A 25,275-nucleotide genomic window follows, 5' to 3' on the forward strand; every position below is an offset into this window, starting at 1 on the left:
TATCTTGTGAACTAAATCCCATACATATATAACTACATAAGTATGTTATTACATAAGCATACCATGTATACAAATATCTCTGTCAAGCGAGACAAATCCATTGTGGTAATAACCACTTCTCACGTACCCATAGTATTCAAACCCAGTACGCTCTGATACCAAGTTGTAACGCCCCGAAATAAACATAATATACCCATCTCATAACAACTAACAGAAAGTAACATAAATGAGATGATAAGCTTTCATTAATCAGAGTTTGTCATACAAAAGGTGACACATGAGATATACATTCATAAACAGTACATCATGAATCTACAACTTATGTTACAAAATAGTGAAAAGAAAGAAATCTAAATAGATAACTATATGCCCTAACGGCTTACATCTTTCCAAGTCAATGCTTTGGTACACCAATATAATTAAAGCCCTAGGCTTGTACAAAATTAAATATAAAATAACAACAATGAGCCTTTAGCTCCACAGTCCTCCCAAACTAAGTCCTTGGTAGAGGCATATCATTAGCACCTGAAATGTTTTTCCCACAGACGGTGAGCGAAAGCATAGTAGAAGCAATCCAACACAGTGTATGAATCTTAACAAAGCTATAAAGTGGATGCATATGCAATGCTCGTGCCAAAACATTTTTATATCTCTTTCCAAAACCATGTAATGCCATGATAATGTCATGGTTCATAAATCATTTCATTTACAATAGATAATAGGGCAGTGAATCACAATCTAAGAATTTTAAAGCAATACAACATTTTTCAGAAATTTCGTTCAGAAGAAACCGTAAACCGAGACCCATGTAAACGTAGGCTATACAAGCATTACTTTTGTCATTTCATTGAAATTTCGTCCGTAGGATCGGCACCTATGTATAAGCATGATTTTCGGGACTTTCACTTCGGACACACAGGCCAACTTAACCTTGGTGTTACAGACCTTCTTTCCAAGTCCACTCATTTTTCTCAAATCACATGCATTTTCAATGCAATAATTAGAATGCAACAATGCTCAATAGAAAGTAGATGAGAATTTAGTTGTAGTTCACCTAATCCTCATGCAATTTCTACAACAATCATAGTTATCCTCCATTGATAGCCCAAAACAAATATCTCTAACAGATAAATAAATTTTCCATTAAAGATACACTTTTTCAAAATCTCAAATGAAAGTGATAATACATATCTAACTCCACCCTCATCATTATCATCATTTCAATTTCACAATTTCCAATACCAATTTCATTTTCTCTTTAAAAATCTCAACATTTACATTTTAGGGCAAAACCCCTTTCTCTTTAAAAATTCATTTCAATGCAAGAAATACCTCATTTCAACATATGTCAACCCCAAATTTATGATCACAACCTTTTTCAAAAATCATTTGAAAACCCCTCTTTTACATTTTGATTTCAAACCCTAGGTTTTTGCCCAAAACCCCTAAACCACTATAATCTTTCGAAAGAACAAATAGCAAAGGTAAAACCCATACTAGAGTGTGGAGAATCCCTACCTCAAAGCTAGAAGACCAAGGAGAGAGTGGAGAAGCCTCAAAGAAGTCAAAATCCACTTTTGTTCGAATGAAAAGAGAGCCTGTGGAGTGTTCTACCATTTTAACAAAGGGAGTAGGGTAAAGAAATCACTAGATCTTGGTGTTTTTGTAGAGAAAATGTAAGTTTTAGAGAGAGAGTCTGTCTAAATCTAGGGTTCTTGGAATGAAGAGAGAGAGAGAGAGTGAAATGAAAAAGTGACCCAAAATGGTGGTTCTGCGATTTGATAAACGCACAGTTCGCTTGAGCGCAAGATGTGTCGCTCGAGCAACCAGACACAATAAGTTTTACCGCTTGAGCGCAAGAAACTTCACTCGAGCACATAATACGAACTCCCAGTAGTTTTGCAGACAGAGGCCGTCGCTCGAGCACAAGAAGCTTTGCTCGAGCGAAGAAGGCAAATTCTCAATATTTTTGCAGACCTGCAAAAGTACTGGATGTTCACAAAAACCGCTCGAGCGCAAGAAGTGGCGCTCGAGCGAAGAAACAAAATATGGGCAGCTAAAGTTTGAAAAACAAGCTACCAACCTGTTCTAAATGCAATCAACACATTCCAAAAGCCAAACTCAAAGAGAGGTAAAGGGAAACAAGACATGAATAACTATATAAGACAATGAAACCCGGATCCAAAACATATAATGGGTCGGGTCTAAGCCAAAAGCAATATAGCCTCCTTGCCAATATCTTTAATCACCTCTGTATCCTCTAGTTTTTTTATCATCTGAAGAAATCCCTTGGCAACTGGGCTGCCATTTATAGTGACAGCATTGCTTTGACATAATCTGATCCCCTAAGACCTCTTCAATCCTCCCTTGTGCATTAAGAAATTGAACCACTTGGTGGTACATTGATGACATAGCTTGCATGGTATGGAACGATGCTCTTCCTAGAATAATATTGTAAGTGGAGAGGAATTTCAACACCCAAAACTTCACTTGTTTAACCACCAAACCTGCTTTGACCGGTAGTATGATCTTACCAACCGGCCATTCAAGTATTGAATTGAAGTTGACCAAGGGAGACGTAGCAAGTACCAAGTCTCTTTCGTCCAACTTGAGCAGCTTGAAAGTGTCATAGTATATGATCTCAACCGAGCTACCTTAGCCGATCAAGATCCTTTTCATATCAAAATCCTTAACATGCAGAGTTACCACTCGCGCGTCTTTATGGGGATTCTGAAGTCTCGCCAAACCTCTGTTGGAGAAAGTTATCACATTCTTCTCATTTGCCTTCCCCTTCTTGAAGGTCAATTGGACACTGAATACTTCCCTCACATGTTCAGCCTTCTTAATCGTGCTTGTGAGCTCACAAACTCACTCCAGCTTAATGATCTCATGGATCACATTGATAACTACTTGAGGAGGGGCGTCAAGGGGCATTCCATTCGGCATATCTTGATTTTGGGGTCTGCCCTATCTCCATCCTCAATGAAGTGGCCTAAGTATCCTACTGCTACCAACTCTTCCAAGTGTTGTTTAAGCGGCACACAATCCTCAGTCCAGTGCCCCCTTTTATCATGATAAGTGCAACAGTACTTTTCATCATAGCCCCTTGGCTGGCCACCGAACATACGGCTTGTCTCGAATCTTGCTAAGGATATAGTAGATGGGCTTTTTGAATATTGTAGTAATGGTGGTGCGAGCTTTTAACTTCTTTTCTTTCTCCTCTTCATCATTCAAAGGTGGATTAGCCTGGTTGTTATTGTGGTTCTTTGTGTAGTTTCTGCCTTGTTTTCCATTTTCCCAACCATGTTAACTTTGGTTGAAGTTTTTTTGTCCGCCACAGCTATGCCGACCTTTGCCTTTGCGTGGATAACATCTTCTTCAACCCTTATGTGCTGGTTGACCCTTTCCATCAGAGTCTCCATGGTCAAAGAGGCATCATTGTTAGCGACTCTCAATCTATTTCCAATTGACAACCCTCGGTTATATTAGGCAATAACTAGGTTAAAAGGACATTCACCAATTTTATTGAATGTCTCCCAATACTTGTCGTTGTATGACTTCAAAGTTTCTTGAGGCCCCATGTCAAATAGTCAGCAAGTGGTCAACCTCCTTGGGTGTCTTGGTGTTTGTTTTGAATCTGGCAACAAATGCCTCTGTAAGCAGCTCCCAAGTGGGAATGCTGGCTTTTGGCAATTTTTCAAACCAAGTTAAGCATAAATAATCCCCTAGGCTCGATGGAAACATGATGCACATCAATGCATTGTTCCTCCTGTGAATAGCTATGACTTGTTGAAAATGACTAAGGTGCATGTAAGGATCTGACTTCCCATCATGGATAGAAAACTTCAATTGGTTGAAACCTGTCGAAAGGGGTGCATTCTCGATTTCTGGTGAGAACAACGTGCTATGCAATCTTGCTAGCTCTCTGTTCATTGACATATGAGCAACATGTGGCATTGGCATTGCCACCTCAATGCTGCCATGCGTTCTGGGAGTCAGCCTCTACAAAGCTAGTACCATTCGGGGATGATTCGTTTGGGCTTCATACCTCATTTGAGCCCTTTCATTGAGGATAGTCCTCAAGTTCTTTGATATGGGCAACTCCGAAGGATAGAATGATGTCTGATGAGAATGCGAGGGGCAATAATTGCTCTCTTGTGAATAGGATCTCTCTGTCCTAGATCTCTCAGACCTTGAGTGATACGAACGTGACCTGAAAGAATGCAATTGAGAATCACCTGTCATTTGGCTTTTCCTGCTATCAGAACACACTAGCGTAGGATGTCTGTTGTGGTCTGTAGATTGATGAGATCGGGTGCGCTCATCATGCATTTTGACCCCAGCAACACCTTTTCCTTTCACTTTCAAAAGCTCTATATCCGCCGCCATCTCCCATATTTTCGCGTTCGGCACCCTGACTCTGTTCTCCAAACCTTAGGCATCACATGTTCTTTAACATTGATGTTCTTCTGGGGTTGGAGAATGTGGAGAAGGGTGCAGGCGCTTATCGCGCGCGTCTCTGCGAGGCCCCTTTCTAGGTTGAGCGCTCCGATCTTGCATTGGATCAACATGCGGCAAATCTCCATGCTTCTTGTTGGCCTCATGAGTCTAGCCATCGACGGTGAAGAGCGGAGGATCTTCATTGTTCGCCATTAAAATCTTTTAGAAGAGCTTGATCAAAAGGTTTGTTCTATGTATTTCCTACAGACGGCTCCAATTATACGAGCATGAAATAATCGTTGCTTGTATAAACTTGGTAATCAAGCTCTTGCTCCTCTAAATGATGTCGTATGGCCTGAAATCTCAAGAACACGTGAGCTTATCGGCAAATGTGTGCCGAAAAATCCCTTCGATGCTTGAGTTATTACCCAAGATCAATATGGGAAAAAGCTCTTGAATCTTGTGAATAGAATTGTGTTACCTTATTTTAGGTTGTCTTTGAGCTTTTATAATTTCTGCATGGTAGAATCCTAGTATTCTTTCTTTGTAGAGTCCTACTAGGAATCAAACTCTGAAAGGATAATGCCAATCTTTTCACACCCTTATAACTGATAACAAAGTGAATTAGCACTTTTTGGCCAAGCAACGGGGAAAATCATCATCCCAGTCGCTTGCCCATCGTGTAAATGATTAAGCCTTGCTGCTTCCAAGAAGGAATGTTATGCCGAACTAACCTAGCTCGGCGTGCATCTTCACCTTGCATTGACTTAGCTTGGTGTGCTGACACGATCACTAAGACAATCACTCGATCACATGATGCTTCTGTTTGCATGCCTTAATATTGGTAACGCAACACAACTAGTGCGGCCCAAAACCAAGCCTGGTTTAATCAAACACTACGCCTCATTTGCCCGGCCCAAACACCTCGATGCAATTTACCCTCTCAAGCAACAATATGGATGTTCACATCAATAGTTGAGCTCAAACAGTGACTCCAACATTAAGTTAAATATTTACACCGTGAATTATTAGTATGAATGCTCACATCATGTTATCCACAGTGTGAATGTTCTTAAAATAAGAGATTCATTTGAAATTGAATATGAATACTACATATAATATTTTCAATAATAATGCGAATGTTTATATCATTATATCGTGAAACTTCATATTATATTAAGCTTTCAAATAAATGTATATATATATATTATAATTGTGTGAATATTTATATCATATCATAATAGGTTCCTTCTACTACACACATCCCTCGAAAAGGGGTATATCATATGCAAGTAACGACATTTTGTGGTGTTCATATTTGACATAAATAGACCACTTTCAACTATAGCTAAAGGGATCACAATGGGTTAAATATCACTTGGGACAACCAAATATCTCTTCAGTCAAAACTAAAATAACAACCACAATATAGTTACGTTATAACTAATACTAGAATGAGTCATAACTAAATCATAATAAACACAAAAATGGGTCACAACCAAATACCAATTTAGGCATAACTCAAAACCTTTTCAGTCATAATCAAAATAACTATAATAGGTCAAAACTAAGTTATAACCAACACCACAATCAGCCATAGTTGAATCATAACCAACACAACAATGAATTATAATCAAAGACCAGAAAAATTGTAACTAAGCATATGGTATGCTCCCCTTTTTTGAGGTGTGAATTGTAGAATTTCCCCTTCATAAGGTGCCAGGATAATCAAAACAATAATCAAAATAATAAAGAAATTCTACAACTGATGATCAACATTATCACTTGAATATTTACTTGAGAAAATATGCACTTAATGGTAACAAAATATATCTACTGTACATTTCAGTAACAAAAACAAACTTTCACCTCATCAAGGATCAGCCAGATCAAAGAAATCTTTATGCCTCCAATCCTAAAAACTAGCACAGCATCATATATTATTCATATGAACAAGCCAGCAAGTTCAATTGACTTGAGCTGATCAAAAAAGTTGCTAGCATCATGTACCATTCAACACTTATTTGATGTTCACTTTCAAACCACAGCAAAAATTGTTAAGCCATCCAACAACTTCACCTCTTTTCCAGTTCCAAGCCTTGGCAACTCATCCCTGTCTGCATCAGTGACCCGTTCGCTAGCTCGCACTCAGAATTTGACTGTGAAAGTTAATTCCAGGGCAATACTATGCCCCATTATCACTTTACCCCCTAAACTAAAATTGGCTTAATTTGCCCCCTTAATATTCTGATTTGTTTCAATCTCAACTTTTAAAAAAGTGGCATGTGAGTTGTACATGCCAATTTTATGACCAAAATGTTCATCATATATCTTCATGTTTGGTCATAAAATTGTCATGGCCATATATTTTCTTTCACATATTTCTTCATAGGAGAGGGAAAGATATATATATATATATATATATATATATATCACATATATGTAAATAATCAGCTTCTGAATGGGCAATTTGGTTATAAAATTGTTGTGTGCAACTCACATGCCACTTTTGCATCCATTTTCATAATAGAAAATTAACAGAGGGTTAAAATTGAAACAAACTGAAAAATCAAGGGGGGAAAACGTAGCAATTTTTAGTGAAGGGGGTAAAGTGACAACGGCTCCTGATTGAAGATGATAAAATGTAATTTTCCCTTAATTATTTGATGGAATTTGAGAACATTTAGTAGGATCCAGGCCATAACCTGAAGATTTCCCCATGCTGACTTGCAGTGCCCCCGGACAATCTCCTCATTTTCTGCCAAAGCTGCATGCCCCTTCCAGTCTTTAGAGTACCTGAACTTGAGTACCTCCTAAATGAACCGGGTTCCTGCCTCCCAAGTCCTGCCGATGTACCAAATAAATCAGGCATTGAAAGTCCCCTCTCAACACCAAGTTCTAAATCATAGTTAGAAAATGGGGAGTGTGTTTGTAAAGGATCGGGCAACTGGCCTGAATTGGTACAGATCCTAGTAGCATCCATATCAATCGACATGTCCTCGTGGCTACAACTTCTAGATCCTAATGCTTTTGTCTCATCATTCTCACTACATACTAGTTTCAAGGCCTGAACAACCTCACCCATAAAAGGCCGGTGTGATACCTCTGGTTGCACACACATTGAAGCAATAGCAGCTACTTTGGAAATACTATCAAAAGGGAAATCAGGTCCCAGAGATAGGTCTACAATTGATTCTATCCCTTCTTTACTTGTGAGTAGTGGACGTGCCCATGTAACTAAGTTCTCTTGACCAGGTGGCCGAGACATGTCTACTGGTTTTCTTCCACTCAGGAGCTCAAGAAGGACGACTCCATAGCTGTAAACATCACTCTTCACGAGAAGATGACCGGTCATTGCATACTCTGGAGCCACATATCTGGTGGGAGGGAAAAAAGGAATTGTTACGCGTATGAACATGTGGAATCAATTATCAACATTTCAATACTATTCCAATATCATATCACTATAATAAAACCATCTTAACATTCAAATCTATAGAAATCTCAAGTAATATGAAATAAAAAAAATATGCCAATTAAATACACATAATAAATGGAGATGTTTTCTTAGGTTTATTTGTGAAATAAAGAAATCAATCCATGCCCATGTTTTAATTAATGTTGTGTTAAGTTTGTTAGAAGAAAAATGAGAAAAACTTAAAGGGCATATATATAATTTTAGAGGGAGAAAATTGAAACTTTTCAAAACCTTAATCTTAAAATGTAATTTTCTAAAAGTTGATAAAGGGCACTTGCCCATCCTGGTCCCTCAGTGGCTTGCCACTGCCACCAATCTCTCTGTTCCCGAGTTCCGATGTATCAAAAAGAGCATAATCCATGAAGATGATAATTTTGGTGGATTATCGCGAGTTTTCTAGGGTGAGAGTAAATCCGATAAACCAGAAAGAAAACTTTCATACCCAAAAGTTCCCATGACACGTGTACAGATGTGTCTGTTCTCCTCTTCCAATGCACTTCGAGCCAAGCCAAAATCGGCCACTTTTGATGTAAAATCATGTTCCAACAAGATATTGCTAGACTTGAAGTCCCTATGAATGACTCGGGGGCTTGAATCTTCATGCAAATAGGCTAGACCCCTAGCAGCTCCCAGTGCTATCTTCATCCGTGCACCCCAGTCAAGTGGAGCAGTTTCCTTGTCAACACCTGAGAGCAGTCAAACAAAACACGCGTGAATAATAGCCATTTAGATAGGGTTGAACAACAGACATGAGCACTTGACACGACATGGACACACTGATATGGAAATTTGTCAAAAAATGTAGAACATAACACATGAGGACAAATGCAAAATATGTAATTTTATATATTTATTATGTCATATATAAAGGTAAATAATTATTATATGTCATATACATGAATATTTAAGTTAAAGATGATAATTTTATAAGTTCAAAGGAGGAGAATAAGTACAAATTTACATTGTTTTTGTTCTATCATTAAATTCCAAGTTATTTTATTCAAACTTGTAAAGTGTTTTATGTGTCCAAGTGTTGGAAAGTGTTCAATGAGTATCGTGTTGTGCTGGTATCGGACACAACATGTTACCCTCTTAGAAGTGGCCGTGCTTCTTAGAGGATTTCTCAATAAAATGAATAAATTCATACCATGTAGATGAGATTCCACGCTGCCATTTGGAATGAGTTCATAAACTAGGCAGCGACTGCGCTCCTCTATACATATACCTATCAACTTGACCAAGTTTCTGTGATGAAGGCGGCTAAGCATTTCAACTTCAGCCATGAATTCACGACCTCCCTGCTGATCGTCTCTCTTAAGAACCTTGACAGCCACTTTTGTCCCATCTTCAAGAACACCACTATAAACACGACCAAAACCACCTTCACCTAGTATTCTTGAAGCATTGAAATTATTAGTGGCTCTCTCAATGTCACTTGAACTGAAGGTCTTAGCAGATCCAGCATAAGTTGCAACACTAGATCCAAATGATAATGAAGCAGAACTAGGCCAACTTCCAAACATAGAAGCAGCAATCCCTGCAACATATATAGATCATTTTAACCATGGAATAGTTAAAAATTATGAATCAACCCAATGTCAATGATATGAAAAATTTACTACAATTGGTTATTGATATATAATTAGATGATAATAGCCATCTACCACTAAGCTACTCATTTAGACCTAAGATCTCCAACATCTACATTGTATAATTATGATAACTTATAAAGTCCATTACCATTAATAACAACTGTTTTTGTTATTCTCCAGACCAACCATTATGATACTGCCATCCAGTGTTACGAGAAATTGCTAATAAACTAGTGAATTACATTTTGGAACACACATTTCGAAACATGGCACACTTTCGTTCCAAAATGGTATATTTAGCGATCTAAAGCAAAACGTTAAAAGTGGTCATAATGATTGAAATGTGTTTCTCCATGACTAATTTTATTAGATGTCTAATTGTTATAAGAAAATTACTCCAAAAGTACCTTAACTTCTTGTAGTGTAATCTATACAATTCTACTCTTATTGTACCACGTTTTAGAGCATGTGATGTGCCATGTTCCCATTGCTGTTCCATGTTCTAGGTAACATAGGTACCACCTATTTTAGCAATTAAATGGAAAAACTTCCATGATTTGTGTCATTTTTTGGTGTTGTGCACTAGTAACGACCTTTTAATATGTATTATGTTAAGGGGTCCAGTCTCTGTGAAACAGACAAAGGTTACTCTACACCTGGCTTTAAAATAGTGTTTAAGGATATTACCTGACGGCTTTGATAGGGACGGTAGAGTAGCCAAAGGAGTCGGCTCTTCTTGGAAGTCCCTATGTTTGAACAGTATAACCCATGCAATAACACAACATAAAATCACAACTATAGATGCTGACAAAACTATGATGGCGATAACACTGCCACCAAGCCCATCTTTATGCTGCCACTGCCTCACATCAACTCCTAGGGGCTGTATGGTCGTCCCATTATTGCCATGCCCAGAATTCGGTCCACCATCTATCACATTAATGCTTGAAGGTGGAGAGGGGGGAAGACCTGTAAGACTGCTAAATGAATACCCACATTCAAATTAGGGTAAATTACACCATTAGACCTCGTAATTTAAGCGAAATGTCCCTTTAGTCTGCATAGTTTCAATTTGAATAATTTGAATCCTATACTTTCAGTTTTGTGGCAATGTTGTCCCTTTGTCATGCATCATTAACATTTTGAACTAAAAAAGATCACGTGCAAAACTAGGGACCAAAATGGAATTCCAAAGAAACTATAGGGACCACCAGTGTACTGAATAAATTACATCGCTAGTCCCTATTTTGAATTGTACTTTGGCTCTTCTAGTTTTATACATGGTCTTTTTCCCTTCAAAATTCTAACAATAAGTGACGGAGGGATCGCATTGCAACAAAACTGAAGTGTAGGGTTCAAATTGAAACTACGAGGACCAAAGTGAAATTTCACTCAAAATAGAGGGACCAACGGTGTAATTTACCCTTCAAGCTAATAATGTAGGAACAAATCAAGAAAAGTGAAGGTTAATTCAAGTACCAGGATAACGCAGGTACAATACTTCATAATCACCAAAAAGTGAAGTTTTTATTGCTACTTGTTTGTGCCAGAATCTCTCAAATGTCAAATACGCTGTTGTGTTATCAAATTTATCTCCAAGAGGTACCAAATCAACGAGGACAATTGTCTTCTCCGGATCTTGGCTAGCTGCATTTGCTCCCATGATGCGAACTTGACTTTGCTTCATAAAAACCCCAACAGCAATTTCCTGAGCAATCTCTGAAACCAAAGGGAAGAAGGTATACAATGCTACATTTAATCGTAGTCCAACTTGCATGGGCAAGACACAACCACAGGGTGATCCTGGAAGATTGTTTGTTAATGGCTCCGTGCATGTTAGCGATGAACAATCTACAAATTGGATTGAACTATATATTAAAATTCTGTTGTGAAGCATAAACCAATATATACGATTAACAATATGGAGATACTAAACTTACTGGTGTAAAGGGAGGCCAGAACTTATATACCTTCATTAGGAGGAGGAGGCGGTAATGCTTGAATTGGTGGTGATAGTGGCATCTTTGGATTCTTTGGTGAAGACCCAGAAGGAGAAATTTTAGGGGAAAGAAAGGGAACTTGCAATGCAAACATGATCAATGAATAAGCCATCAACTAGGCAGTATATGATATAACAAATTTCACGAAATTTATTTATTTATTTTTATCGTCGATAAAAGGAAAAAGGAGAAAAAGGAGACTTCCTTACATTTTGTTTGTCGAGATGGAGCTGTTGAAGATGGTGAGGGTGCAGGTGAAACATGACTCTCTGGTGAAGGAAAGGGGGAATGGGATGGGAAGACAAAATAGCATGCCATGTAAGATCGGTGTCAGAGGTTGAAAAAATCACTTTTATGTATAGATTTGATGAGCATGAACTTTCATAAGTGTTTAGATACCTGGATTCATGGGTGGAGGAGCATGGTCCCTTAGCCTACTCTTTGGATGTGTTTTGGAAGGATATGAAGGAGCTGGTGGGATGATAGGATCTTCACAAAATATTAAAACAAAGAATTTAAATAAAAAAAAATGAAAAAGAAAAAAGAAATACTTTGTGCAATATATCATAATAACCCACAAAAATAAACTTGGTGGTGAAATGTCTTAATTAAAATATCAAACCTTGCTGACTTGAAGCAGGAGGAGGAGGAGGCATAACTGATGATGGAGCAGTATTGGTGAAATTATTCTTTGCATGATGATGCTTATGAAATGAGGTTGAAGGTAAAGATGCAGGAGAATGTGACCCTATATCCAGAGGAGACTTCGGTGATGAAAGAGGAGGAGCAATATTGTTAGAGTGCCTCAAGGCTTTGTGCATGGAAGGAGCTGCAACAGAAAAAAGAACCAGGTAAATTATGTTGATAACATTTTCAGTTAGGTTAATTACATCTTTAGTCCCGAAAGAATGAGTTTTGTGTTATTTTGGTCTCTAACGTTTAAATTGTATCAATGTAGTCCCCTGCATATAAAAACGTGTTTCAATTTGCTCCCCAACCTAACTTTGTTAATAAATGCATTAAAGTCAGAGGTAAATGTGTAATTTTGGAGATCAAAATGACACAAATCATATATTTTATGGAGTAAAAGTGTAACTTTTCCAAGTGAGTATTAATGATACAGATGACAAATTTTGGAGACAAAGTATAAATTTTCAAGTGAGTTTCCACATTTTCCCCTGATGTCTTTTTTGATAAATACATTTTCCCCTGATGTTATCGGCCTCTCCTAACGTAGTTAGGTTGGGGGAACAAATTGGGACACTTTTTATACATGAGGACTAAATTGACACAATTTAAACATAAAGAACCACGACACAAATAACATACTTTAGGGAGTGCAAATGTAATTTAACCTTTTCAGTTATTTCTGACAACACTCCCATATAACAAGAAATTCAGTGCTTCCCAACAGACCTTTTGTAGGGGAAGGGTTCACTGGTGAAAAATGATTGGGTGTTTCATTTGGACGTGCAGCAACAGGCATGCCATCACTTTTCCCGTTGATTCTTTTGGGAGGAGCTAATACAGGAGGAACATCAGGTTCTGTAACACCATATTGGGATCAATGATATTCAAAATTCATAAAATCATAGAGAAATTCTACCAAGCTGGCAGGATCTCTGTTTGGAAAGAAAATGGAGATGAGATGGTCAAATTTTTCTCTCTACACTAACTTAAACATGCTAGCACTCATCCTGAAATGACTGCACAAAAGAAACAGATTCATTTTAAATTCTAGAAATACAAAAGGTACTAATCTAATAGCTATGGAGAAAAAAAAGATCGACAGTTTCATTCTAATCAACAGTTTCATTCTCTTTTTTTCCAGCTTCCAGACAACAAACAACTCAATTTAAAAACATATTCCAACTAAATGGAGGTGGCAACAAATTTAATCTCAAGATAATGCAGAGTATTAAGTGCTATCATTATTTGGTCAAGGCCATTGGTGCCAAGTCCTTTCTTTCAGCCTCAACCATGCTTAAAGCAACACATTAATATAAATTAATCTAAAGAGTAGTCACAGATATGATATAGGGATACAATACAATAAAGATATGCTAATACATCAAATTCTTTAAAATTTGGATTTGGATACATCAAGAACATGGAAACAGATATATGTACACATCTATGTTTATTGTGTATGTGGAAAAATGGTAGTGACAACAGTTCCAGTTCAAGATGTTCCCGCCACTACGAGATCTAGGGAGAGTCAAATGCACACAAGCTTACCACTGCATCTGAAGAGCCTGTTTCCCTAGTTTGAATCCATGATGTTCAGGACACAATGAAGAAACCTTACCACTAAGGCCTCCTAAAGCAGGGCAGTTCTAGTGCACAAGGCTCTCTCCACTACAGGTTGAACAACTGATTTTTTCATGATATTGGCATGTAAACTATCACTCCTAATGACTCCATTAAAATATTTTACATAATTGTGATATTAGAATTTACGTAAGAAAATATGGGTTATGTTACTATAGAATACTACAATAGCAATCTGATCCTAGATTCCTAGTAACGTAAGGTAAGCCCAATTCTCCATCTCCATAAGTAACCAAAGTATTTGAAACTCTTTTTATGTTTTTCTTGACAACTATCTCTAATGCAAAAAAAAAAAGAAAAAAAGCCATGTACGGGTTCAGGATGTGTTGGATTTATATCCTACAGCATATGACAAATATTGGAAAACTTAACAAAATTATAAAAAGTTATATTCAGTTATGGTATGCTTTGAAATATTGGAAACATATCAACATCCAAAAGAGTGTTAATATCAACAACTATGATATGGATATGACTCTCTTCCAAGTATCCTGCTACATTGAAAATAATGAAGGCAAGTTGCAATAACATTTTTTTTTTTTTTTTGATAATTACAAGTTGCAATAACATTTAAATGTTGATGCTCCAAAAAAAAAAAAAAAAAAAACTTTAAATGTCCCACAATCACTTCATTAGAATTGAAACAGAAAGTCAAGAGATATATGAAGGAAAAAGATGTCAATAACATAATTGTATTAACTGCAAATAAATCCACCTTTAGTTCACTAATAAAGATTTTATGAGCACATCTGGCTTCAATTGGATCCAAAAAACTACAAATTCTTTTAAAATTAGAAATTAAATAATAAAATATATCATCTAAGGTTATACCTGGTGAATTGGATGGAGGTTCTCTATGAATTGTAGGGTGGGTGGTTGGTGAATTTCGCAGCAGTTTGCTTGGAGGTGATGCAACAGGCACTGCATTTTAGCAACAAACGAACGGATGTCAGGTAAAACAAAATTAACAATCTTTTCTTTTAGCAACAAGAAAAGGGATGTCATATCCTACAGCATATGAGAAATATTGGAAAACTTAACAAAATTATAAAAAGTTATATTTAGTTATGGTATGTTTTGAAATATTGGAAACATATCAACATCCAAAAGAGTGTTACTATCAACAACTATGATATGGATATGTCTCTCTTCCAAGTATCCTGCTATGTTGAAAATATTGAAAGCAAGTTGCAATAACATTTAAATGTCCCACAATCACTTCATTAGAATCGAAACAGATAGTCAAGAGATATATGAAGGAAAAAGATGCCAATAACATAATTGTATTAACTGCAAATAAATCCACCTTTAGTTGACAAATAAAGATTTTATGAGCACATATGGCTTCATTTGGATCCAAAAAACTACAAACTCTTTTAAAAATAGCAATTAAATAAAATATATCATCTAAGGTTATACCTGGTGAATTGGATGGAGGTTCTCTACGAATTGTAGGGTGGGTGGTTGGTGAATTTCGCAGCAATTTGCTTGGAGGTGATGCAACAGGCACTGCATTTTAGCAACAAACGAACGGATGTCAGGTAAAACAAAATTAACACTCTTTTCTTTTAGCAACAAAAGAAGGGATGTCATATCCTACAACATATGAGAAATATTGGAAAACTTAACAAAATTATAAAAAGTTATATTCAGTTATGGTATGTTTTGAAATATTGGAAATATATCAACATCCAAAAGAGTGTTACTATCAACAACTATGATATGGATATGCGTCTCTTCGAAGTATCCTGCTATGTTGAAAATAACAAACGCAAGTTGCAATAACATTTAAATGTCCCACAATCACTTCATTAGAATCGAAACAAACAGTCAAGAGATATATGAAGGAAAAAGATGCCAATAACATAATTGTATTAACTGCAAATAAATCCACCTTTAGTTGACAAATAAAGATTTTATGAGTACATATGGCTTCATTTGGATCCAAAAAACTACAAACTCTTTTAAAAATAGCAATTAAATAAAATATATCATCTAAGGTTATACCTGGTGAATTGGATGGAGGTTCTCTACGAATTGTAGGGTGGGTGGTTGGTGAATTTCGCAGCAATTTGCTTGGAGGTGATGCAACAGGCACTGCATTTTAGCAACAAACGAAGGGATGTCAGGTAAAACAAAATTAACACTCTTTCTTTTAGCAACAAAAGAAGGGATGTCATATCCTACAGGATATGAGAAATATTGGAAAACTTAACAAAATTATAAAAAGTTACATTCAGTTATGGTATGTTTTGAAATATTGGAAACATATCAACATCCAAAAGAGTGTTAATATCAACAACTATGATATGGATATGTATGTCTTCCAAGTATCCTGCTACTTTGAAAATAATGAAGGAAAGTTGCAATAACATTTAAATGTCCCACAATCACTTCATTAGAATTGAAACAGATAGTCAAGAGTAGGGATGAAATCGGTGCGGTGCGGTCCGGTTTTGAGGTATTTTTGCGCCGAACCGCACCCTTCGGTTTTCCATCGATCTACACCAAACAGACCGAATTGCTGGTAAGAACCGCACCAAACGGTTTTACGTTGGGGCGGTGCGGTTCGGTCAGCACACGTCGGTTCTTCGATCTTCAACAAAATCTTTTCTTGAAGGTGAAAGACCATTGGTGAACACATGAAGAAGATGAAGATAGAAGATGGAAGATGGAAGATGGAAGAAGATGAGAGGGTTTTGAGAGAGAGAGAGAGAGAGATCCAACCTTCACATGAAGAAGATGAAGATGGAAGATGGAAGACCCACAAAATATTTCGTAGGAAGAAGATGAAGCATATAAACCTTCCATTGATGAACACACACAAAAATATAGAGAGAAAATATAGAGAGCAAGAGAGGAGCATTTGTTTTGTAGAGAGTTGCAATTACTCTTAGAAACATCCAACACCATGAGATTCATTCTTGAGCAGTGTAATAATTAGGTAGAGAGAGGGAGTTTTTTTATTTTTTTTATTTTGAGCAATATGAAACATTGGGCAGTGTGAAAGCGTGTTTGAATATTGGAATTGAATACATAGATGACCTGCACGAAAATAATAATAAAAAATAGCTGGACAATAAATAATAGTAATAAAAAAAGAGGGAGTATATATCGGTGCAGTTCGGTGTATATGGTTTTCAAACTATAATTACCGAAAAACCAAACCGAATTTCGATTTTTTGTTTTAACATAACCGAACAAACCGAAACAACAAAAAAAAACAGACCAAAACTGACCGGTTCAGTTCAGTTTGGTCGGTCCAATCGGTTTACCGGTTTTTCCTTTCACCCCTAGTCAAGAGATATATGAAGGAAAATGATGCCAATAACATAATTGTATTAACTGCAAATAAATCCACCTTTAGTTGACAAATAAAGATTTTATGAGCACATATGGCTTCATTTGGATCCAAAAAACTACAAATTCTTTTTAAAATAGAAATTAAATAATAAAATATACCATCTAAGGTTATACCTGGTGAATTGGATGGAGGTTCTTTATGAATTGTAGGGTGGGTGGTTGGTGAATTTCGCAGCAATTTGCTTGGAGGTGATGCAACAGGCACTGCATTTTAGCAACAAAAGAAGGGATGTCGGGTAAAATTTTAACAAGAAAAAGTATATATTAGTGTAACTGTATAAAGCGCACCAGGAAAAATGGATGGCGGTACTCCTGGCATGATTGGCTTCCTGGATGGTGGTAGATTCTGTGGCATTTTCTTGGGCACTAGGGCATTTGGTACTGCATACAATATTAACCAGCAGTTTATAACCAAGCTTAACCAAAAAAAAAAAAAAATTCATCAATCGGGTACCTGGAGCAATTGGCATAGAAAGAGGAGCCTTACTATCTGGCGCTTTGATTTGATGAGAACTTGGTGACATCGATCCTGGCATAATTGGGTGGATGGTTGGTGGCTTTTGTGTGGATTTGTTTGAAGGTGATGCAGCTGGTGTTGAACATTGAAACAAAACAAGAATTTTAAAATCAAGTTCAACCAGAAATCTTGCTTTGTCACAATAAAACCATATTTAGCAGTACCTGGAGTAACTGGCACAGAGATGGGATTTTTACTTTTTGGTTCCTCTTTTTCAGGAGCACTTGGTGGCAGGGATGGTACAATTCCATGAAAAGTTAAGGGAGGAGGAACAGAACGGTATGGCGGCGGAACTGTAGGAGTACTTGGTGACAAGGAAGGTGCAATTCCTTTCACTGTTTGGGGTGATGGTGTAGACTTGCGGGGTACTAACACAGACGGAGGGTGTAGAACTGATCCTAAATGGTCAAACCAGAAGTCAAATAAAAATGATATCAAGACCAATTCACATCCCAGGATTATGGAGTCTTACCATTTGATTGAGATTCGGAACTAGGTGCATTGCTTCTCTTTGCACTAGGTGCATTGCTTCTCTTTCCACGAGGAGCATGACCGGGGGACTGTTCTTGGATAGAAGGAATTGCAGAAAAAGTTGCTGGAGATGGAGAAATTTCGTACCCTGAAAGCGAACACAATGCTAATACTTACAAGGAAGATGACTCAGTGACTTGCTGGAAACATAAAAATTGTAAATCCTTCATATATTTAGTTGGACAAAATGCAAACTCTTTCTAGTGAATGTTGTATTCATTGGGGGTTTCGTAGTTCCATGAAACTGTCAGTCCCCTGCCATTTTATGACAATCAAACATGATTTTGCAAGGCCCACAAATTAATCCAATCCCACCCTCTAAGAGGCTAAACAAACATGGCCATTGTTCCTAGTTTCTTCACTAATCAATTTTATCATGACTACAAGGGAGGACTGTTTCAGCTTCCACTAGAATTTACAGAATGATTCTCATTAATTCAATGACTTTTGTTCTATGGGTGAAGGGGAAAAAAAGTTGCTTCTAATATTCATCAATCGGGAGAATAAAATCATCCAAATGTAACAAAATTTGCAAACAATTCTGTGGAGTAACTAATCTGACAAAGGTGATGTATAAAATCCACTCCACAATTTGCTTAAATTATTGCTCTGGGGAATTGAATCACCCAACAAGAGCATAGGAAGACCACAAAACAGATTAAGGCTCGACAAATGCATTCCTCTCAGATGCCTCGGTAAAGAATTACTGGATGAAGTTGGTGTTTAAGTTAATGCAGCTAAAGAACAGTGCTCCTATAAGAAAATTGAGTGTTCACCCTTGAAATTTTTCGGAAGGTAACACTTAAAAACCAACCAGCTTCAACTTCTAGAAAAAAAAAAAAAAAACAAAACAAAAAAATTAAATAAATGAATACTAATGCACATAATTATAACATAAAATGACAACATGCTCAGATGACAAAGATGCCAAATTCCAATTCCATCAATCTCAGCTGTTACAATCAAAACAAAATATATTATAAACATCGAGCAAATATCTGCAGGAGCCCCAAATATTGGATCACATAGCCAACTTTGGAAAAATATAATTTATCTACCCATATCACCAAATTATTGTCCAGAGACGCCAAAAAAAATTGAAAAAAAAAAAATATTCATCAACACCCACATGAACATTGAAAAATAAAACAAAATCAAATATAAGCATTGAGTAAATATCTGAAGGTTCGCCAAACAACGGATCATATAACCAACTTGGAAAAAATAAAACTTACCTACCCATATCACCAAATTGTTGTCCAAAGGCACAAACAAAACAAAAAACAAAAATCATCAACATCCACATGAAATTTCACAAAATAACCACATGGGCTAATTTCTATAGGATTAAAACATAAAGTGAAAATTAAAAAAAAAAAAAAATCACCTGCAGATCTTTGAACAACCAAAGCAACAGCAATGGCGAACAGTTTCACCACCAAGCAAACCACTTGCAGAGCCAAACCCATTCCATATAGTACTCCAAAACCTCAATACTCTCTCTTAATCCCAACCTCCTTAACGATGAAAAGAGAATTAAACAGTAGTAGTAAAATAATGAACATATAAATTAAGTGATAATAGATTGATGATTTGAAGAAATAAGAAAAAGGGGAGGTTAGATTAAAGAAGACCCAAAAATGGAGAGAGACAAGCAATGAGGAGGAAGTTTATGGAAAGCCCCAAAAAGGAATTCTTGAGAAGAAGGCAAGGAAGGAAGCAATGAGTTTGGGAGTGTATGAGGTCTGAAAATGAGCTCTGAAAATTGCAGGGGTTTGAGATTGGCATGTTGCTGGACACAGAGGTTTCTTTCTACTAGCGACATGAGGAGAGAGAGAGAGAGAGTAATTAAAGGCTGTGTATTAAAATCTGACCAACTAACAAACAACACTCACATCTCACCGCTCTCCAGGCAACTGACTCCTTTTTGTCGGAAAGAGAGAGAAAGAAAGAGAAACGCTTATTTTGAATCGCGACGGGTCTACATGTATCAATTAATATATTAATATTAATATATTAATTAATATATCAATATGAATTATAATATTATTATTAATTTTAATTATTAATCATATTATAAATATTAAAAAAAAATTAATTATATCACATCATCAATTAATATACTAATTGTTGAATATAATATTATTCTTTAAAAAATAGGTTAAAAGTCGCTTTTTTTAACTTTTTAATTTATTTTTTGTCTAATAAAAAAATGTTAAAAAAGTCAAAAAAAAAAAAAAAAAAAAAAAAAAATTTAATAAACACCACCAAAGAGAGAAGGAAAAAAAAGGTTTTATATTTGTTGGGGTGTGGCGTGAGGAAACCAAAAAGCAAGTTACACTTAGGCCTCGTTTGGCAAAAAGTTTGTTTAGTCAAAAAATTAAAAAAGCGCTAAAAAATCAAAAAGTAAATAATTCATAATAAAAAGGTAAAAATTTTCTTTTTTCTCTACTTTTTGCACATCTTTTCTTAAAAAGTCAAAAAGTCATCCCAAACATAATAATTTTTTTTAGCTCATATTTTAGCCAAATAACAAAAAAATTACTAAATTAACCTGCTCCCAAACGAAGCCTTACTCCCTCAATTGTCCCTATTTTTTATTTTATTCCTTGAAATTAAAAATTAATATAATATATCTTTTTATTTTTTAAAAATTTTTAATTTAATCTTTATGTCTTCATTCTATTAATGAAACAATCAAAAAATGTACATTATATAATGTGCACATTATATTTATGAAAAAAATATTGATTTATCATAAATGTGTTATATGCACATTACATGTATATTTTTCATTAGTTTTGTTAACAGAATAGAGATATAATGATTAAATTGAAAATTTTTAAAAGATGAAGGAGTACATTATATCAATTTTTAATTTGAGAGACTAAAGTAAAAAAAAAGGATAATAATTGAAGTGGTAAAGTGTAATATGCCAAAAAAAGAAAAGAAAATTACCAAAAAAAAAAATTCAAAAAAAACCCCTAAGTTTAACCTTTATCATAAAATAAATGGAATTTTTAATTTTATCAATTTAAATTTTAATCTTTTAATTTATTTTTAATTTAAATTATATGTTTTTTTTTTATAAATAAAACTAATAAAAAATGATATTATAATTTTTAAACTCAATGAAAAATGATATTTTAAATATTTTATGTATATTGTTTAAGTTTAATATCTAATTTTTTTCTGTCTATTTTACTTAATAGAAATAGATGAATGATTTAAATTAAAAATAAATAACAAGTTTAAATTTAAATTTAAAAAATTTAAAATTTAAAATTCATCTTATTATAAGAATTAAACTTTATTTATTTTTTTTATAATTTCTCATAAAAAAAAACAGTACGTAATATTTTGTGCAAAAATTATTCAGTGCAACTGCACAAATTCAGGTTGTTTGGGCAAAGTTGGCTTTTTCCAAAAAGGAGTTAAAAAGATGAACCCCCCAAAAAAAAAAGAAAAAAAAAAGGTCAAAAATAAATAAAACAAAGTCAAAGATCACAAAAAATATATATATTGAAAAAATAAGACATCACATCAATTATTTAATTTTTTTTTAAATATTACAATTAAAAAAATAATAAGAGAATTATATGCAGGGGAGAAAATAGAAAAAAAATTATGCATTCCTATGCGTTTGTGATTTTTTTTTTTAATCTCTCATTTACATGTAATTTTTCTAAAAATAATTATTCCTAAACACAAAATTTTATTCACTTCATAAAAAATTAAAAATTTAATAAAAAAAAAGTCAAATCTCAAACCATATCACATTGCATGTAGGGTGACTGTTTTACAGTAATCACTGTTGTTTAGGGTGATAGAACCCATTTTGGGTTTGCCTTAATGATTTGAACCGTTTAATAATTATGAATTTTTAAATAAAATATTTCTGTAAAAAATTAAATTGATTTGACATCGATAACATTATAATCAAATTAATTTTGTGTCAATATAAAATATAAAATTGATTTGATCATAGCGCTACCCATATCGGATCAATTTAATTTTTTCTAAAAATGTTCTCCTCATAAAACTCTATTAACGATGTGAATTATCAAGACAGGACTTGAAATGAGACTCATCACCCAAACAATAGTGATTATTGTGCAAAGGTACAATAACGTTATCATTCTCACGTAAATTTAGGGTGAGGTTATGTTTTTACATAACAAAAATATTTGATGGCCCAAATTTGTGTCGGTTGAATGGCTTGAATGTGTCAAAATGATATCGTTTTGTACACAAAGCGACGTCGTTTTAACTGTTTTGAACCATTCGAGCCATGAATTTTCGAGTTGCTTATCATTATTGTTTACATAACCGAGTAAGGATTATTTGTGACTTACATGAATTAGGCTGTGGCACTGGAGTGGACATTGGCCCGTTGACTTATTTAGCCCGTGCGGCTCAGTTTTATTTATTTAGGATTTAGAAAGGTTGTTTTAGTTTATAGGGTTAGGTTAAGTCAATATTTCCAATCCAATATATTAATAGTTGGGTTTAAAATTTATATTTTCAACCCAACCTGATCCAACCCGCTATTAAATTAATTAATTAATTATAATATATTAAAATATATTTTTTTTGGTTGGAATTTAGATTATATATATTGTTGTTGTTGATATATATATATATATATATATATTTTACTTTTTATACTACTTCTTAAAATTATATAAGTTCTATTACTATAACATTATATTTAAAAATATATCTAATTTTTTTTCTTTACATATGATCTAAAACAAAGGCCCCAGTATTAGACACAAAATCGTTTAATTTATAATGATGTCAATATAATGTGTAAGCCGTTTGGTAACACTTACGTTTTCAGTTTTCTGTTTATATTTACAAAAATTTTAAAAACTCAAATAAAAACTTGTTTGGTAAATTTTTTGATTTATAAATCAATTGTCTCAGTTTATAAATTTGGTCAAAAAATGAAAACACAAAAAATGTGTTTCCGTTTTGAGTTTTCAGTTTATTTTATTTTTACCACTCAACACTAGCCACCACCCGCCACCATTTTCCGCCACCGTCTTCCGCCACCACCACTCACCCTCTACCACCACCTACCACCACCACTCACCACCCACCTGCCACCACCACCCATCACCCGCCACCACCACCCACCATTCACCTGCCACCCACTCGCCACCACCATCCACCCCTCGCCACCGCCACCACCACCCACCACCCACCACCCACCTACTATCCACCCGCCACTACCATCCACCGCCCGCCACCACCATCCGCCACCTACTTGCCGCCACCACTCACCACCCACCTGCCACCACCACCCACTTGCCGCTCACCCGCCGCCACCACCTGCCACCCACCACCACAACCATCACCCATCACCCACCCGCCACCCACTTGCCACCACCACCTACAACCCACCACTCACCACCACCCACGACCCACCACTCACCACCGCCCACTCGCTACCACCTACCACCCGCCACCGTCACCCACCCACCCACCACTACCACCACCACCCGTCACCTATCCGCCACCACCCACCACCATCCGTCATCCGTCACCCACCTACCACCACCCGCCACCACCACCCATCACCCGCGCGTCACCCACCTACCTACCATCATCACCCACTACCCACCCGCCACCACCCGCCATCCACCACCCACGTGCCACCACCACCACTCACTCGCTACCACCCACCACCCACCACCCGCCACCGTCACCCACCACTGCCACCGTCACCCACTACTACCACCCACCACCTACCCACCACCACTACCCATCCGCTACCACCTGGCATCCGCCACCCACCTGCCACCACCAGCCGCCACCTGCCACCACCACCACTACTCACTCACTACTACCCACCACCCGCCACCGCCACCGTCACCCACCACCACCACCACCACCCACCCGCCACCACCCACCACCACCACTACCCACCCGCCACCACCCACCACCGCCACCACTTTCCACCACCGTCTTTCGTCGCTACTTGTCACCACTTGCCATTTCTCACTCTTTTTTATATTTTTAAAATTTTTTAAACATTTTGTCAATTACCAAATGCATTTGTAATTTGTGTTTTTTTTAAAAATAAACAAAAACCAGTTTATAAAATTTTTGTAAATATAAACTGAAAACGTAAACGTTACCAAACACACCAAATGTTTAATTAATTTTTTTTTTTTAACATATTGGTCGATGAGTGGACTTGTAATTTATAATTATTTTTTAGATGGGACTTGGGTAGATGTAAAGACTCGATGTTAGGGTCATGCCTGATTTGGGCAGACAAAAAATCCATTATTATATAGTGTCAACCCGACCTGAAAAATGTTCATATCTATTTGGCACTGAATATATAGTCTATTTTGTGATAGTAATAATTTAAAATTTAGATACAAATACAATTCGATAAAAGTACTATTGATGTACGATCAATTTAACTTTTTACAAATATGTTATACCCGACATATCTTAGACAGTGAATTCAAAAAATGGATCCCAAAACCCACACAGCAGTGGCTGCCAACAGCTACCCCAATCCCCTCAAAATGTGGGTCATTTTTTTTCCTTTGCAACTCTTCATGCATTTTTATCCTACCTTAGAAGCTAAAAATATTCAGGTTAGAGGTGTATTTTGAAAAAAATTAGGTCAATAGGCCGAAGTTCTATTCTTTTGGTGCCAAACGAACATTTATAATTTGAAAGAGTATTTTATCCTTATTTATGTGTTTATATATTCAAGTCATTTATCTACGCTATTTAGTTGTCCGTGTGTCATTCTACTATTTGTCCATATCTCACCTATTTGTCTCTATTAGGGGTGTGTGTGGTGCGGTTCGAACAGTTTAAGAGTAAAATTACAAACCGAATGGTGGGTTAGCGGATTGACAAATTGCGGTTTGGGTGGTTTTTGACGAATTAGCGGATTGAAAAATATTCTAACTAATTATCATACATTTGCATAATATATAACACTAATTTATATAATATTTTTTAGATATATAACATAAAGTAATTTTGCAT

At 35.9% G+C, this 25,275-nt stretch overlaps 1 protein-coding gene across 16 annotated transcripts; it reads right to left on the reverse strand.

Moving 5' to 3' along the window:
- Window positions 1–219: 219 nt before the first annotated feature.
- Window positions 220–20,226, reverse strand: LOC114276905 (uncharacterized). 16 transcript variants are annotated; one of them, XM_082868973.1, is made up of 24 exons: window positions 19,640–20,226; window positions 18,194–18,340; window positions 17,886–18,119; window positions 17,659–17,793; window positions 17,493–17,585; window positions 17,319–17,408; window positions 15,849–15,938; window positions 15,548–15,589; window positions 15,261–15,350; window positions 14,673–14,762; window positions 12,927–13,055; window positions 12,133–12,339; window positions 11,910–11,999; window positions 11,720–11,779; window positions 11,481–11,588; window positions 10,990–11,361; window positions 10,198–10,479; window positions 9,066–9,455; window positions 8,361–8,604; window positions 7,393–7,817; window positions 7,146–7,284; window positions 6,451–6,557; window positions 6,310–6,362; window positions 220–525 (listed from the first exon to the last, which is right to left on the reverse strand). In XM_082868973.1, exons 1-22 carry the CDS (start codon window positions 19,719–19,721, stop codon window positions 6,548–6,550), a joined length of 3,549 nt encoding a protein of 1,182 aa, XP_082725099.1. In that variant the 5' UTR covers window positions 19,722–20,226; the 3' UTR covers window positions 220–525; window positions 6,310–6,362; window positions 6,451–6,547. The 16 variants fall into 16 exon arrangements, with proteins under 16 accessions (XP_082725099.1, XP_082725094.1, XP_028074544.2 ...); XM_082868968.1 differs by having other exon boundaries at window positions 7,146–7,817; XM_028218743.2 differs by lacking the exon at window positions 220–525 and having other exon boundaries at window positions 6,207–7,284.
- Window positions 20,227–25,275: the final 5,049 nt, after the last annotated feature.

The sequence above is a fragment of the Camellia sinensis genome, chromosome 5 (genome assembly GCF_055761805.1).
Source record: "Camellia sinensis isolate YWXY chromosome 5, ASM5576180v1, whole genome shotgun sequence".
Taxonomy (NCBI): Eukaryota; Viridiplantae; Streptophyta; class Magnoliopsida; order Ericales; family Theaceae; genus Camellia; species Camellia sinensis.